We start from the raw sequence: 18045 nt of genomic DNA, 5'->3' as shown, positions 1-18045 counted from the left end.
GCCCTTGTTTGTGAGCAAGGCAGAACTGCTCAGAGCCCCAGTTTCTCAAACGTGATTCTTCTTTTCTCCCCCCTCTCTCGTGGCCAGCAAAGGCTCGGTGCGACGTTTAGCCATTGCCACCTTAAACCTTTCCCTCTCATTACTGACTTTCAAGTTTTATTGCTGCTACATATTATTTCCCCTACTGGACAAACTTCTCTTAATTTTTCTTTTTTTTTTTTTTTTTTTTACTATTTGTTTGTCTTTCTATTATCTCGTTTATTTCTCTTCAGTGAACGCTTGTCACATTTCCCAGTTCTGTTGCCTACATGAACATAACTGACGTGCTCCTCTTTTATTCCAGATCTTCAATCAAAATGAGAAATAAATCCAGACCTGACCCAGCATCGAACTCAATCACTTCCACAGCAATACTGGGTGTCTTCATTCCTTGCTCGCTGTTCAGTCAAGGAGAAGTTTTGCGTTACCAAATCAGAGACTCTGATTTAATCTCTCAGGTTGCATAACAATCAGAGAGCTCCCCTGGCAAACCCAGCGCCTGCGAGATTACAATTACTTCCTCTGGTTTTATATCTTGATCAAAGAAATTGGATGCACCTGGTAAAATTTGTTTTTTGTTTATTATCCACGGCTTAATTATACCATTAGAAATTACAGCAGAACTCATTTTACCTAGCATTAGCTATGCAATACGCAATAGAACAGAGACAGATGCATCCAGGGATAACTCGGCCGCTTTGTCTGGACTCAGCAGTGGAAGAAGCCTCGAATGCGCTGGAGGAGCCCTGCTGCCTGTGTTGGAGGAGGTGGCTAGAGGTAGGTGAGATGAGCCTCACTGCTGGAGATGTACTGATGGGAAGAAGGTTCATACGGCAAGGTACTCGGATTTGTTCTTTTTTTTTCTTCACAGAATCACGGAACGGTTTGGGTGGGAAGGGACTTTGGGTGGGAATGGTCCAACTCCCTGCCATGGGCAGGGACATCTTCCACTAGATCAGGTTGCTCAGAGCCCCGTCCAACCTGACCTGGAATGTGCCCAGGGATGGGGCATCCACCACCTCTCTGGGCAACCTCCTCCAGTGCCTCACCACCCTCATCGTAAAACATTTCTTCTTTATATCTAGTCTGAATCTCCCCTCTTTTAGTTTAAAACCATTACCCCTTGTCCTATTGCTACAGGCTCTACTAAAAACTCTGTCCCCATCTTTCTTCCAAGCTCCCTTTAAGTACCGAAAGGCCACAATAAGGTCTCCCCGGAGCCTTCTCTCCTCCAGGCTGAACAACCCCAACTCTCTCAGCCTGTCCTCACAGGAGAGGTGCTCCAGCCCCCTGATCATCTTCGTGTCCTCTTCTGGACCCGCTCCAACAGGTCCGTGTCCTTCTGATGCTGAGGACCCCAGAGCTGGACGCAGTCCTGCAGGTGGGGTCTCACCAGAGCGGAGCAGAGGGGCAGAATCCCCTCCCTCGACCTGCTGGTCACACTTCTTGTGATGCAGCCCCGCATACAGTTGGCTTTCTGGGCTGCAAGTGCACATTGCTGGCTCATATTCAGTTTTTCATCCAGTAATACCCCCCCCAAGTCCTTCTCCGCAGTGCTGCTCTCAGTTTCTATCTGGTGAAATCAAAAAAAAAATTTTTTTCAGTTGCCCATCAGATGAACCCGTGTCCTTTGCGGTTTTGCCGGTTGTTTGTTGTTCTTCAGTCATAGAGCAGAATGATCCAGAATGAATGAGACGGCCGAGCAAGCCGCCCACGTATTTCGCTGCAGCAGAGAGCACCCGGGTCCCCAGGCTGCTCTTTTGGGAGAGACACGGGACGGACGGCGGCACTAACCGGGGACAGCGAGCCGGGAGGCAAGAGGGCCAGATCCAGGTCCCTAACTCAATAAAGACTGAAACAAGTACACCAGGTCACCGAGCCTTGCTGGTGCTGGCACCATCTCCAGCCACCAAACCTTCCCATGGACCTTTCATTACAGCCTGCACCTTTCCCCCCGACTAAAAAAAGTTTTGCATCGGGAAACTCCTGTGTAATTCTTGCAGGGGGGAAAAAAGAGGAGGGAAACAGCCCCATACTTCTCCCAAACAGAGAAAGATGGAGTGAGTAATTTTCAGGGAATTCACTGTACCGAGAGGTTGGGCTACTGGGGTGGCACAACGAGGGACTCGGTCCCCAGCAGGGCCACAGCCACGACACCGTGCACCTCCGGTAAATCCACGCTTGTGGCTCCGAGTGACGGGCTCCGCTCCCGTAAACGCCCTCGCGGTCCGTTCCTCCTCGCCCTGCTCGCAGCTCTGGTGCAAACACAGGAACGGCTACCGACATCTGAAAAACTTCATAGGCCGTCTCCTGTGTCAATCTGAACTTCAATCTTCAATTTTTACTTTAAAAAAAAAAGCATTCATATTATAATTATGGAAATAAATTACATTTAAATCGGGTACTGAGGAAGCATGAAATAATACTGTCTGCCAATTGCTGGGATTAAATGCATTTTGATAAATTCATGAGCATGATAGCTCAAAGCATTTCTGAAATGGCACGCAGCCTGGCCAAATATTATCTGAGCTGTATTTTAAACTGAAAATGAAGCATTAAAGATACAGTGTGTTCCTTGATCTGGTGAATGCTGTCTGGGGTCTGTAGCTCCTGCAGCTGGAGATGCCACACTAAATCCCTTTGATTGGGGTGCATTTCTCCAACTATAGATTACATCCCAGAGCCTCATGGAAAATTTCTGCCTACAGAACTGCAGGAACTAATAGTAGAGGCTTTTTTTTTTTTTTTTTTTTATATATATACAACTATATACCCTGTCATACGCTATACAGCAAAGGGTTGGCGTGGAAAAAATAACCTGCTCAAGCACACGCATGCTCTCAAGAGAGAGGCAGACTTAAAAACGATCCTGTCATTTTCACAAGAGGAAAGGCAAGGCAGACCAACCTTCAGGACTTCTCTCCCATTTTTGACTTTTACTTCTGTTCCAAACCAGCTTTCAGAAAAGCAGCACAGGAGTCGCTGTCCTTCGAGAGCGTCCCGGCTCCTTGCCCGGGGGCTGCCCTCCGGGTTTGGCTACCGATGCGAAAATAATCTGCCAGAGACTACACGGACCGAGCTGCAAAGACAACGTGAAGTAAAGACCAAAGGGAGCCGGTCGTGACAAGCAAGGTGCTCCTCATTTCGGTTTTGTCCGGTGGCAAAAGCAGGGAAAGGTGGCCAGCTCCTGTCCCTCCAACAGCAGCGGTCCCTGACTGATGAGGCTGCTAAATCTGAATTTAAGCCGGAGGACGGGCTGCAATCCAAAAAGCATAGCGGGGCAGCATGGAGAGGAGGTTGGTGGTAGGGGACATAGGAACAAAACCTTCAAATCCTAAATTGTGTATATGGACAACTACAAGCTTTCTCCTTCCTTTATCTCTCACCTATAAAACAGGACAGATGAAATGTCTTTGTCCCTCCTCTATGTAGGCTGTTAGCTTGCCCATGCAGGAGTTATTTCTTGCTGTTTTACTGCGCAGCCTTCTAGCAGAAGAGACCTTAACCCTGGGAAAGGGTAGTACCATAAAAGAAGAAACTGCAGAAAGTTTTGGCGCTGCAGACTTGCTCTCTCGGTTCCGTCCTTTCCTTCTCGGGACAGCTAGGACCGTGCTACCCAGAATGAGGAGGATGAACAGATATCCTAAAGGGATTTTCTCTTCTTTTACACCCGCCCCAAACCAACAGAGGAAGGCTGGGAAGGCTGCAGCCAACTGACTTCTTTACAGAACAGACTTCTGCTTAAATAAAGAGAAAAATAAATACCGTCTTTTTCCAGATTCCTGAAACAAGGGCACCTAGGCACACTCCTGTTTTCTGGAATAGTCCCATGCAAACCTTCTCGTTAGCAATGATTTTTGTTCACAGACAGGTGAAGCATTTGAAACACTTGCGGAGGATAATTCTCAGACTCATGAATAACAAGCTTTCCCTTTCTCACTTACGGTGACATTTAAAACCAAAGTGGAGTACAGGGCCGCAGTTCTACACTTCACAGTGTGAATTAAATCTACATACATTATGCAAAATATTCATTTTCACTTGTTTTCCTTTTGTTTTTATAATTATAAGTGTGAAGTAATTTATTCTGCCAAGATCCAGCCTGTATTACAAGGGAAAACTGAATTTGCTGGGTAGACGTAAATAGCACTCGAAAAAAATATTCCAGAGGTGTCAAACGTACAATTCCAGTGCCAACCAAGCCGGGGGTCTCACGGATGAATCCCGCTGAAGCTCCAGCCCAGAATAACGCAGATTAAACCAGCGCTGGGGTTCACCAGCTCCCTCGCTCGGGGTTCCCCACACCCCCGGCCCCCTCCATGTTGCTCTTCCCAAGGTCTATTTTAAAGGCTCCCAACAGCTCTCCTCCAGTGCCCGTTATCGAGGTGCCTGCTTATTTCTCAATTAAACTTAGGGCAGACTGGCTCGGCCTTTTTAAAATGAAAGCACTGCTCCTCCTGATCCCCACACAGCCTCACCGCCTGGCTGAATCCCCCCCCTTTTCGACCATGCCTTCTCCATCGCCGCTCTTCCAGAGGTCAAGGAGACCTGGGGGGACCTGCAGACCACAGGGTAATTTAGGGTGGCAGCAACCCCACCGGGAGCGGGTGGATGTGAGACAGGAGCATCGCTTCCATCGGGGATGTCACCAACCCACCCGCGACCCAGGGACACCTGCAGAAGGGCTCTATGCTGTAGATACCCTAAACAAATACAAGAGCTTCTCCAGTGCACGATCCCCCCTCTGCTCATTTGCTCCGGGTTCTATACGGCTTCTACCGATGCTGCCCAGAAATTGGTATTTTTAGTTGATCTGGTGTAGTATTCAGAAGCAACCGGGTTACCAGACAGAAAACTGTCATTCTTAACCTCATGCAAATTTTCAGCTCTTTTGGTAGAATAACAAGGGAGAGTTATCAATTTTGTAATGAAATTAGATAAATATTTGTAATTATAAAGGGATAAATCTCAGTCACCCCGGTTCCGCATTCAATTTTTTTTTTCCGCTAGCATCAATCTACAGCATGGAAAGGAACAACAGTGAAATTTTTATGCGACTGAGGTGCATGCCAGGCACTGTTTCCGAATGTGCTCATTAGCACAGGTTAGCTGCTACGTTTCTGAGGGGAGAAAATCCCAGCAAGTTTAACATACCTAGCTGAAGCCCACGGCAAGGTATTTCTTGCCTATTCCCTGATTTTAAACTCTCATGTAAAAGCAAACATTTTTTCCCCATGAAAATGACCTTAAATTAGTAATCCAAACCCAGGCCAGGACCAGCTGAACTCACATACCTTGCTTTATTAGCATGAATGAGAAAGAGATTGCCTGAATTTTTACCAGAAGGAAAATTACCTGTTTATAAATCTCACTTTAAAAGCTTAGTTGACACCTCTTATATCGTCTTTAAACAAAATGTTGGTACAGAAAAAGCCCCTCCGGCTGTGGGGCTCGGTCAGGAGCTGGCACATCCCTGAAGCCTCTGGAGCCTGTCTCTGGTCTGGCTTCTGCTTTATGGACTCTTACCTGCCCCGCTGAAAGAATTTTTCCTTCGTTTTTATGGATTTTACACTTTTGTAGCCCAAATGACTCCAATGAAGTTATTCCTGTTTTAGCCAGGTGTGGGGATCAGGCTCAGTGACTTCAACAGGAGTCAGCCGTGCGTACGTTTTGTGATATCAGACACAACTAAGTGCTTCTGAATGCAAACTAAAATTCAATTTATCTCCTGGAGCCTGTGAGCCACAGGAGCACAGCACTAGCTCGGGGAAGGATGCTGGTGCATCCGCTGTGACGAGCAGAGATTGAAGCCCTAGCACATTTGCTACCCCTGTGTTTAAAAAGCACAAGGAAAACCCAGGCAGTTGGCTCTCCAAATGCAGCTGTAATAAAGTAACAGTGTCTGTTGAAAAGCTGAAAGGATACACCTGTGCCTAAGTTAAAGAGAGAATAACGAGAGAAGTAGACTATCCTTATTACTAGGCACAGGAATAATGAAGCAAACCAACTATGCTTGAAGACGAACACCAGCTCAGAGGGTACCGAACCTCTGATTTCTGTCCTCCACGTTCAATAACCAACTCGCTTCATCGCCGCCTCTTCTGAAAACACGGCGGCAGAAGAAAAAGTCTGACGACGGCAACCGATACACGCAACCCCCACCCCGTCCCGGGGTCCCTCCGTCCCCACTCACCATCCGAAAGTGTGGTGACCGTCACGTCCTCGGTGGAGACGCCGGGGCCGTAGCGGTTGTAGGCGAGGAAGCGCAGCGCGTACTCGGTGAACTTCTTCAGCCCCTCCAGCCGGTAGGAGAGCCCGTCCACCTCCACGTTCTAGCACACAGAGACGATAAACCAAGGGGAAACGTGACAGCCAGCGCCACGGCCGTGCCGAGGGATGAGCGGATTAGAGGCGAGCTTTTCGCTCTTTGAGAAGTAGAGCTAAATCCTTATTTAAGTTGATATAAAAGGCAATTTGTTAACAGAGCGGCTTGTTACAGCTCGGTTCTCCAAACTCGTCCACAGCCCTGCCCGCAGCTTCGGCACGGAGGGGATTTCAGCGCCTCAGAGCGGTGTTTAGTTACTAAAGGCGCAGGAGAAAAGGGGGGGCTTTGGGGGCTAAGCCAGTTGCTGCCACTTCACAGGTACGTGATGGGGAAAGAAAACAAAAGGCAAAGAGTCTACGAGGAATTTTGGAGAAGAGGAGGAAGTAAAATAAAGCAAGCACAGAAAAAATGGGGACAGTATAAAAGTTCCCGTAAGACCACTGAAGCACCTGCCGCAAGACGGCTGATGCCTGTGATTATCACGTGCTATCAGGTGAGAAAAAAGACATCTCCGCTTTCTATGCCGCCCTATTCTTTGCTAAAAACCTATTCAGGCCATACTCTACCCGCAGAGCTCATCTCCACTGCCACTTCTGCACTCCTATCAAATATTGGTTATTAAACGGCCAGCGGGAAGTGTCTGAGCAGTCTGCAATCTGCAGAAAGCAAGGCTGCTGCTTTGCCGCTCGAAAGCATGTGCTCACGGCAGAGTTAGGAGCGCAATTAAGTGCACAGCATCAACACCAAGTTTTGCTATGAGCATCTGTCAGCCTGGAGAGAAAAAGTGTCATTTCTAGCCCGGATTCATATTATTTTACCCTCCTACTTGAAAGAAGTTACGAGAAGCAACTAAAAATATACATTCTACAATGATTGTGTGTGCAACCTGCCATTAACGTGTTGATGGTTTTGCACAATGTAAAGGAGGAGTCTAAAGGGTCTTGAAACGCTCTTTGGCATTATTCTGAAATGAATGGCTAATATATAACAGGCTGCCGCCTTCTACCTCCTGAACCCATTCTATACTAGCAGAAATTTATTTTGCTTGATTTGCTCTTTTATCACTGGTCTGTGCAACGTTTACCTAACCTGGAGGATTAATCCATAAAACCCTCACTCTTGAGCCTTTATAGTGCTCTAAAGACCTGCAGATTCCTACAGCAAATATCTCCTTTTCGCAGGGAGAGCAGTCACCACTCACCTGCTCTCTTCCAGTCGCTATCTCTGTACAGAAGAGCCTGTAGCCTTGAACAGGGCCGTTTGCATAGGCAGGAGGATCCCAGGAGACGAGAATCGAGGTAGGTGAGGTAGACACAGCCCGCAGATTTTCCACCGGCCCAGGAACTTGCACTGCACGGAAATGAAAGGATGGCGTGAAAATCCCGTTCCCGCATCGCCCGCCGCTGCGCCTGGGTCCCTGACGTGTGGCATGGCCCAGCCCAGCGCACAGCTCCGAGGGACGCCTGCAATGGCACTGCTTCAGCACTGTACACCTCAGAAACTCCGGAAAAAATACAAAAGGGATGATAAAGCCATGGCAAATACGCTGCCGAAAGACTATTGCAGATTTAGCGCCATGAATACACGAAATGCTGAAAAGGATTGTTCCATCTAGGCTACATCTCTGTGCCTTTGGCTCAGAGGATGGACCTCATCTTAAAATGAATTTCTGGGAAATAATTAGCACAAATATCTAATGCATGCAACAGATGCATTTACTTTGTGGTAGCAGGAAATCGGAGACACGCAAATCTGATCATCCAAGACCAGTTCGAGCAAAGGACTGCCATTAGAGGAGCCATTAGTAAAAACCCACAGGCAAGCACCAACACAGCACCCGACACAACCAAAGTCATCTCATAAACACACTAACTGCGAGCTTAAAGCTGCTTTCCAGCAAGGCACCGCTTAGCTGTGTGTGTTTCTGTCCCAGCTCTGTACGTACCAGCTTGACGCTATTAAATTAAAAATCGATTTGGCGCACCGCAGCAGGCTTTGGTTTCTTTTAGCAGCAATTAGCCTTCAAAATCCCTCTGCTAGCTTCTACTTACACCATTTGCACGTATTGTGCACACATACCTGTTTATGCTATCTGTTTAAACTCCTTTACGTGCTACTTACTCCCTTTTAGCTGCCTGAGGATCAGAGATGACGGTGGAAATGAAGCATTAAGGGCGATCCTTGCACGCCAAAGGCTGGGCTCTCTAGCCTGGCGTCCCCCCATTTAGCAGGGGTACGAGACCGCTCCTGCAAAGCCACGGAAACCTGGGAGCGCGGAGCAAGGCTTTGTCCCACTTACAGAAATTGCAGGGCTGTAAACAAGCTCGTCTGATAAGCCAAATAACGACAACAAAAGTTTTAAAATAGCCCATCCTTGAAACTATTCCCTGGTTTGATTAGTTCTGAAAATACAGAGGTTTGCAATAGGTTTAGCCTTAAGTAGAGATCATTTGAAATGCAAACTTTTGATTGCCTTGACCAGATCACGGTGGTGGGTGAAGCAGCACACAACTCCTCCTCAAACGACAACGCAAAACAATCCCTTGTAATTGTTAAAGAAACCATACTTGATCACCTTTTGTTACATCGGCTGTATCTTCAAATGCTCCAATTTTACCCTGAATGCAAATTATCACACATCAACTACATCGCGCTTTTAGATGTCAGCTTAAACCACTTATTAAAACAAAAGAGCTAAAAAAGCTTAATAAACTCCTCTAACTACCAGCAATACCAGAAAATCACTCCCGGCAAGTCTCAGCTGGACCTAACCCTAACTCCAGATGTTTGGAGATGAAGCTATCTATAAGCTTATCTGTGCCTTCACCTCGAACTCAAGCAAAATTGGAAGAAAAAAAAAAAAAACCAAACAAATTATGATTGTGGCAAAAACGTAAAGGTCAACCAGAAGGTTATTTGTGAGCATCTTCAACACCGCATAGTACCTTTTTACTTTCAATAGGGAGTGTGCTGTGGCATAAAACAAACTCACAAGCTATTGTGCAACCGGCAGATAACAGAATTACAGCTCCTAGAACAGGCTTTCCACAAAGTTACATCCCCATTACAAGGCAGTTTCACACTAACAGCTCTCTCTTGTAAATCTGGAAGTGTGCGGCAAGCAGCGATAGCTGAGGAGCGCCTGACCCTGCGCTCCCTCAATCCGTCCCTCTCCGGAAAAACAGGGATGGCAGAGCTGGGCACTGGGAAAAGGTGCCCAGAAACGTCATCAACAAAACACAGATAGCCTTTGATCGCAAGTAATTTCAGGTTTAGATGCAGCGTAGATATATTTAATATATTTTTATTTCCTTCGGCCAGCTTTCCTTTTCATTCTATTTCAGTATTTCTGACAGGCACTCTAATGTGCTTAAGGTCTCAGTATTTTCAGCACACACAAAGCATTTAATAATCTCTCCTGATCCCTTCTGTCAAATAACAATCTCGTGAAAATTAGCATTACGTTTTAAATCTTTTCCTAAATTCTTCTTTTTCTAAATAGCAGAGAGGCCCTAGAACAGCTTTACATTCCATTAAAACAAGATATTAAATCATGCTTCTTCTAAAGTCAGTCTTTTACAACTACCAGCATCCTTTTTTCTAAGAAAAAAGGATAAAGGAAAGAGGGCAGGCAGATGACTGATGCATTTTCTTTTACCACAGGCTCCACATAATGCTTCAATATATTCAAAAAAATCACCGTTCCTCTGAGAATGCCCTTCCGCTCCCATAAAAGATCAGTTCAGCGCCTCAGACTGTTTCATAAATACAAGCTACAACAACTGCTTGCAAAGAGTTTGATGCTGCTCTCACAACTGCCAGTTTTGGGGTTATTTGGTGGAATTACTCCTATTCAGTAGCAGTAAAAGCAATCAGGTCCAAAGCCAGAAATGGTCAAATGCTTTGCTTTTTTTTTTTTTTTTTTTTCCCTCCAATGCTGATTTTAGGAATACGAATTAACTGCCTTTCTGTTATTGCTAACATTAGCTGTCAGCGTGGCTGATCTGATATTACGGGGGTGAATAGCTGTATCCACACTGCCCTGAAAGCCAACGCTCCTGGGGCTGAAAGATGATACTTACCATAGGCACCCAATACATGCCTTGATTTTAGGTATATACTCTTGCAGAAATAAGTAACCATGTTCTTATCATATTCACTGCAGAGGAGTACCGTTGTGCTTCTAATCTGAGCTGGCCCCAGCAAAGAGGGCTGTCCTCCATGTAAACGGGATGTCTTGCTTTTCACCTTCCAGCACTTCTCCAGTCTTACAGTCTATGGGCTATTTTTAGAGCTCACCTCCTGCCAGCAGTCCCTATAAACCCAAAGAAGTCACGTCCAGTTGGCAAGAGGTGAAGCGCCTGCAGAGAACGTCCGTAACTCATTCCCTCCATCCATCTTACAGAGCAGTGCCGCGCATTCCCAGCTCCAGATGCACCACACATGCGAGGCAAGCTGGGAGCCTCCGGCACGAGAAACCAAACTCCAATTCCTACCTCCAGAGTACAAGCTGAGTCAATGCAGCTTGACTTGAGGGTCAGAAGACCCAGAGGAGCTCAGGAGGAGGGCTTCACAGCCTAAAGTGGGCAAGAGCCGCTGGGAAGACCTGGCCACTTGTAGGGTATGAGGGCTTTAAGACTTCTAGTAACGCTGCAAGTTTGATTTGTTGTAGGAGCAGAAAGGGCAGGCATCGTGCTCCTCAAAACCCGCAGGAACGCAATTTTGACTCTCACGAGCCTTCACTGTTCTTCCATAGAGACTTCCTCTTTGCTGCTGTTCAGTTAAACTTCTGATAATAACAGTTAATAAGATATAAGAAAGATACAAGTGCCTAAAATAGGAGCGTAGGCAACTACGTCAAAAGTTGCTTGGCGATTGCCTAAACATGCTAAATCTCTCAAATCCGACCTTTCTGTTTCTGGAGCTCTGCCTTCTGCACCTCAGGCCACCGGGTGGGAACCCGGCTCATAGCGAAGCGCCGCTGGAGACCAGGGAGAGGAGCAGCTGAACTCCTTGAGCACAGCTCTGGCACCTAAAGAGTTAGTTACCCCACGGCCGTTGCCTTAAGCTCTATCACAAGACACTGACCTTCTTTCAGGGGTATTGACGGGCTCCAGCCTCGGGGCTCTAAGGTGTATCGATGCAGAATTGTGCACTGCAGCCTTTGGACAAGAAAGCAGAGCCATAAATACCATCTCGAAGTTGAATGCCCAAATAGGAGGTGAAAGGATCACAGTCCTACTTCTTTTCTCTCTCCTTCTGGTCCCAGGGGTCTTGACTTTTGCTGCCTGTAGTCCAAACCGACCTCCTGCCTAATGGCCATGATGCTCCTGCACCGAGTGTGCCGTTCAAAGCATTCGTGCTCTGAATCCTTTCAGGTAAAAGACAGCATTAAAACTTTGCATTAAACCTTCCCAGGAGAGAGCACGTACCACCGAGCACATACCACCACCATGCTTTCATAAGGAAAGCAAAACCACTTATCCCAGCTCAATTTTTTTAAAGGAATATGCCCTGTTAATTCCAAGTTAGGCTTCCTTGGTCTCCAGGCTCTGTGTTAGGCTAGCCAACTCCATCATGAAAGCTGCTTTTTTAAAACGTTTCTCCTAGTGATTCATTCTTCTCTATAATGAGATGCAATGATTAAAATGTTCTTGTTATTACATTTCACTTTTCGCTTAAACAGCTGGTTCTGTGCTGATCTGCACTGAAAACATTTCAAACATAAAACATTTATGAAGCTACTTGCAGTTATTGATAATAGAGTGCATGCTTTGATTGCGCCTTTGATTTCCACCCCCCCTTCTTTCTCTGTAGTTAACAGCTTTAACGATATTTCATTAAAATCTGGTTCCATGCTGCATGGAAAGATGCAACTTCAGAGAGCCTGCAGGCAGTGTAATTATTAACACAGCAAAACCCACCTCCCCGTGCCGGACACGCTCTGAAGACACGACAGTTGTTTGGCAGGACTGCCCCGGACGCCTCCAGTGCTATCCACAAGAGCTGGCATTGGAGTCAGCTTTTGGAAGTAGCTGTCGTTTATATTTTCGGAGAGTCTTCTGGTTTTCATTAGTCTGTCCTTTAACTCCTCACGTGGCGCCCAGCTGCGCGCCACAGATGGACGCGTGAATCCAATATTCTTGGATTTAGTAAAGGAATACGGCACCGGGGATGGTACCACCAAGTGATGTGGTGGAGGTGGCTCAGCTCCAAACTCCGCAGCGAAGGGGAAAGGGCCTCTGTGGAGCTGCCTTAACCGAAGGAGGTTTGGAAACGTGTCCTCCTCTGTCCTCCTGCTGCGGAGGGGCAGAGGATCTGGGGCTCGGGGGAAGGATGGCGAACTCAGGGGACCTGTGCATCGCCAGAGACCCCGAACGTGCCAGTGGGGCACGATACCACAACAGAAATTCTAGAAAGTCTGGACCAAGAAGTAGGAGGGAGTATGGTGTTATCTTCTTACCCTGGGATCCACTGATAGGATGCGTGGGAATGGTTCCAAGCTGTGCTGGCGGGGTTTAACACTGGACGTTTGGAAGCATTTCTTTACCGAGAGGGTGGTCAAACCCTGCAACAGGCTTCCTAGAGAGGTGGTCGATGCCCAAAGCCTGTCAGTGCTCAAGAGGCTTTTGGCCAATGCCCTTAAAATGCTTTAACTTTTGGTCAGCCCTGGAGGGGTCAAGCAGTTGGACTAGATGATCATTGTAGGACCCTTCCAACTGAAAATCTATTCTATTCTTGCCAAAAAAATCCTTTTCCAGAAACGGGTAAAATAGTGGCAGCAGAAGCAGCTCAACACCTAATAACAGGTGTTTCATTAATAAAGAAACTTTAAAAAGCATCTTCAGTACCCAGCGTTTTCACTCCCGTGCTTATTTTGCCTGACTTTCAAACTTTTCTAGGAACTGAACCACAGTAACCAAACTGTTAGCCCTGCTACTAAACTCAGAAAGGGAACAACATTTTAAATGGTCTCCTACTATTATTTTTACACCGTAACGTTGGGCTGTATTTGTGGCAGGAAAGCCACAAGATTGCGGATGGAGGAAGAAGTACTCTGTTGTAACAGTTTCCACTGGGGAGCAAAATTTATGATGATTTCACTAATGTCAATAAGCTACTTGAAAGCGAATACGAGGTGCAAACACAAACACTAAAATAATGCCATCAAAGAAGAAATATTCTGCAGTCAGTGAGATAAATTCATTTAGAAAACAAGCTTTTGTTACAAATTCCATCTGCTTCTGGGCGTCTAAACATACCCTGCATTTGTTTGAGGTCTGAAAAATGGAAGGAAAGCCTTTCTGAATGGAAGAGCATTTACAACGGCTGGAGGCCTCGCTATGCACTTATGTAAAATGATAGCATCCGCAGAACTAAAAAGCAACTCCTATTGACTTCGATAGGGACAGAAATTCAACCTTTTATTTTGAGAAACAGTGCACAGAAAGATAGGTTGCAGCAATCCTGGCTCTGGCTCAGACTTCCAGAGGGAGCTTGGATAAATAATTTAATGCTTTTATGCTTCAATTTCCTTCCCATAAAATGGCATAATAATATATCTCCTACCCATTCTTTATCGTACCTATTTATATTGCAAGATTTCTGGGGTAGGAAGAAAGGTCCAGATAAAACAAAGATGAATGTATGTCAAACGGAACTGAGACAGAATTTCAATTCCTACACCCGAAGCTATTTTAGAAATACTCGGCAGCAGCCCATTTTATAGAACACCTTCTCTTCGACCTTCTCCTTCTCCCGGTGCTGCGCTACTGCTCCTGCAGAGGACCGGAGCGGTTAGGGCTGAGCACCTCGCACCCTGCCAACCCCCGGTAAGGCAGGACTAGTGACGGCAGCACCCAGGTCCCCGATGGGAGCCGAGCGGGATGGGTGAGCAAAGTGATGGGCTCGGATATCCCGCAGAGTCAACCAATATGGAAGGGGTCAACAGACCACGCTGAATTGTTCAAATGATTTGGCACCTCCCAGGAAGAGTAAGCTGGAGCGCATCCCTTCCTCCCCTGCAGAGGTTCAAGAGTCTCAAGTCTTGTCCCTCCGTTAAATTAGGAGAAATCATAGCACAAACGGTCTCCATCAGGCTGTCCTACAAAGAAAACCTGTCTCTCTACAGAGATAGCTTTGTTTCTGATCAAAAGGTTTGAGAAAAGCTTTGTACCACCATTCAGTAAAATGTGGTGGCATTGGATCAGCTGGCAGCACTGGGCAGGTCTCTTCCCGGTCCCCAAATTGGGGTCGGTGAAGTTTATTTCATTTCCAGCTCATTACCTGTGCCCCAGTCGCTGTTGTTTTAGTAAAGCTGTAGGGAGACAAATACATCCCAGCGGTCTACGGCTCAGCAGAGATTTGTGGATGCATCTCAGCCAATGGACACACCAGTGCTCTTGTCCAGAGAAAGGTCAGACGGTGCCAAAGCCAACTACCAAATCCGGCTGGCGAAACACCGCCCGGTGCCTCACCAACAGCGAGCGGAAAGGACGGCAGCATCGAAACGCTCCCTTGAGGGATGTAAGGGCGAAGGAAACGGACCCTAGTGCAGAAGAGCTTCCAACTGCAACGTCTTTCATGCTGGGAAGGTGACATCTTCGTCACTGTCATCTGCCTCCCAGCGCTTACCCACAGCCCAAAGCGCCATCCCCTCCGTACGCAGGGTCAATCCTGCCTTGGCGAGGGGTGCCAAGGGTGGTCCGTCTGTCCTGCACCGCTCCCGGCGGAGCGGCATCCAGGCAAGGGCCGCTGTGCCACTGCATTACTGTTTGCATCAGCGACCTATAAATATGGAGATTTCATGCAAATGGTGCAATGCCTTGATTTGCATAGCTGATTAAGATACGCTCATCTGTTCTGCAGTTTTCTTTTTTCAGGTAAAAGTGGTTTTAATTTTCTGCTCCTTCTCGGCAAGTCAGTCAAAGCAAGTATTTTACTTGGCATAATGGTGCCTTTGCATCTCAGCAGACCTGGAGCAGAATTACAACACACTTCTAGCCAGCAAAGCTTATTATTTATAAAAAGCAATGATTAGGTGACAAGCACTGAATTCTTCATATCAACCACCTCCATGAAACACTAAAAGGCAGGAGTGTGCAGCGTAGACAAGCCTCAGAAATGGAAAATTCCTCTTCTCGTTTAGAGCATTTGGTATATTTTCACTGAAGCAGATTATTTCTGGTAAACATGGTCTTCACAGACATCAAAACATTTGGAAAGAATAGTGACAACTTTTGCTTAGCAAGAAAAATGAACCAAAGTAATTCCATAATGCTGAAACACCCAGTAATGCTATTTTCAAACCAAAGTATTTATTTTCTAAATAATTTTTAAATTACGTGCACCAATTTTGGTGTAAGCTTTTCACAAGTTTTACAACACTGGATGAAAGGATGTAATGTATTGTTTCATTAAAGCAAAAAAAAAAAAAAAAAAAAAGGAAAGGAATCAAGAATTGTTTTCCTTGTACTTCAAAATACAAGAACCTCCAGCATCATCATTTCCTGTGAACCCCAAACCTCTGGTCCTTGCCCTACTCTTGCTATCCTCAACCCATATTTAAAGAGTCTGATGGAAAACACTAAATAGTTTTAAAGAAGAAGTAAGCAGAGAGGAATGTTTTTAATAAAATATACTATCACTATTCTTTCACAAGTAAATTTTAAGTTCATGAAAAACAGGCAGAGATTATTGTGAAGAGAGGAGAAGATCTGTTAAAAACAATAGGAAAAAAAAATTCTGAAATAATATCTCAAAACCTCTCAGGAATGACGAGGGTCAGATGTATTTTCAAACCCAGCAAAGCCAAAGAATTTTTAAAATTTTTTTCTAGAAGGTATAAAAAGATGAGTATGTGTCTCAGAAGGGAAAGTCTTGCTGGTATAGTGCCAACCTCAGTAATCAGAAGGAAAACAACACTTGAGCCTGGCACTGATTCACCACGTGTCAAAGGTACCAGCAATTCTGCCCTACGCAAGAAGCCACAGAGACACCTACTCACAATTGCAAGAAGGAGGATTCAGTGTACACATCTGATACGGTACGTATTCCTCATCTATGGGGTTTCTTCCTCTGTACAACAGAGGACACCAAGAAGGTCTCATAAAGGGGATGCAAAGCATTTGAATTCTGTTTTAACTAGAGTATTTCATATAGCAATGCAACTTTCTGATGAGACTGACGCTTTTCAAAGGAGGCAGAAGAGCTGGTCAGAAAAAAATTCAACAAAACCAAACCCCCGAAAGAAAAGACTGACTGCTTTATTTCAGTTAATTAAGATGAATGATGAACAGCAAGCAATTTGTGGTTCTTTAAATTGAACCCAAGACAATTAGGAAATGAACAATTTTACTTTCTGGGTTTGATTTGGTTTTCATTTTAACTCTTAGTCTACCAAGGTGGTAACAAATTCTCCCACTATCAAGAAGCTGAATCTGCCCTCCTAACTCACAGAAAAGAAGAGCTTGCACGCTTGTCTTCAAAGGATTAAGATTCCAGCATGTCGTCACCACTGCGCCCGTTTTGGAAACAAAGGGATGACGATGGACAGGAACGAAACACCTTGCTCAGTGTCGTTGCACGAGTCAGCTGGAAACTTCAACTTCAGAGAGCTTGTGGAGTGAGCACCGTCGATCGGTAAGAATTGAGTATTTCATCGGGTCCCCTCAGAGCTTCAGAGGCACACGGCTGGAGAAGGAGCAGAGCTGGGGTGGAAAGGCGACGGCATGGCACCACCGTGGCGAGATGCGGGGTGGAAATGCACTCTGTGATGGAGACGATTTGGGAAGATGGAAACTTTTCAACTGAGTAAACATCTTCATGGATCTGACCACGATGGGTTTTATAGAAATACTGGAAGAATTGACCACACGCTCACCCGATCACATTTTTTGCTGCTTGAACAGGAGGTGACAATCAATCTAAGCTTCAAGAAAGGTGTGCAGAATATTTTCCTCTCCTTTGCAACTTTTTTTCCACAGTCTCTAGGAAGCAGTACAAAATAAATTTCCATTTCTCCCTTCCTTAATCCCTCCTCGTTGTAAACTGCCTTTACAAAAGTCTTAATCAAGCTCCCCATGACGCACAGGCAACCATACATCCAGCAGGTAAGTGCAGATGGAGTCACTGAATCTGGCTTAAGGTATTGCATTTTGTTCCACAAGAGAAACTAAAAATTCAATGGGAAATAGAAAGAAAAAAAGAAAAACAAAAAGGCCATGGCACTAAATCTAGCCAGAGTCTGAAGAATAAAACAGCATGAGGTGATCTTTAATCTCAATTATCAATGCTAACAGCCTTTATTAACCAACCTTGACTCCAGTTGAAACATATCTAAAAAGCAACAAGCTGGCCTGACCGCCCCTGCAGCATGTACAGACCCAGCCCCGATACAGCAGAGGTGGCCGGGGAGCACAGGAGCCCAGAACGGGAGACGGCAGATCAATTGTCAAGGGAAAATGGCTCAGATTCCCCACAAAATCAGAGAAATTTCTACTTGATTTGAAATTATACCTGGTGTAAAAACAAAAACAGAGGAAACAAAAAGACAAAATTCCTACCGCAAATGCGTTCAGGGGATCTGAGTTCATATTTTCCATTGAGAAAATACAGATTAATTCCACAAGAGAACAGTAAGGAAACCAGGGCCAGGGCAGACGCATTACCCAGACCCATGC

The 18045-nt window shown here is 45.8% G+C and overlaps 1 protein-coding gene across 1 annotated transcript in view; it reads right to left on the bottom strand.

The window, feature by feature from the left end:
• DCC (DCC netrin 1 receptor) overlaps positions 1-18045 on the bottom strand; it is a 572354-nt gene that overhangs the window by 141291 nt on the left and 413018 nt on the right. The window contains exons 10-11 of the mRNA XM_049794299.1: positions 7566-7714; positions 6233-6371 (exon numbers count right to left, since the gene is read on the bottom strand). Coding sequence (XP_049650256.1) covers positions 6233-6371; positions 7566-7714 — 288 coding nt within the window. The remainder of the gene's footprint in view (positions 1-6232; positions 6372-7565; positions 7715-18045) is intronic.

The sequence above is a fragment of the Accipiter gentilis genome, chromosome Z (assembly GCF_929443795.1).
Source record: "Accipiter gentilis chromosome Z, bAccGen1.1, whole genome shotgun sequence".
Taxonomy (NCBI): Eukaryota; Metazoa; Chordata; class Aves; order Accipitriformes; family Accipitridae; genus Astur; species Astur gentilis.
The sequence above is the reverse complement of the archived record's forward strand: the minus strand, read 5'-3'. Positions and strand labels throughout refer to the sequence as shown.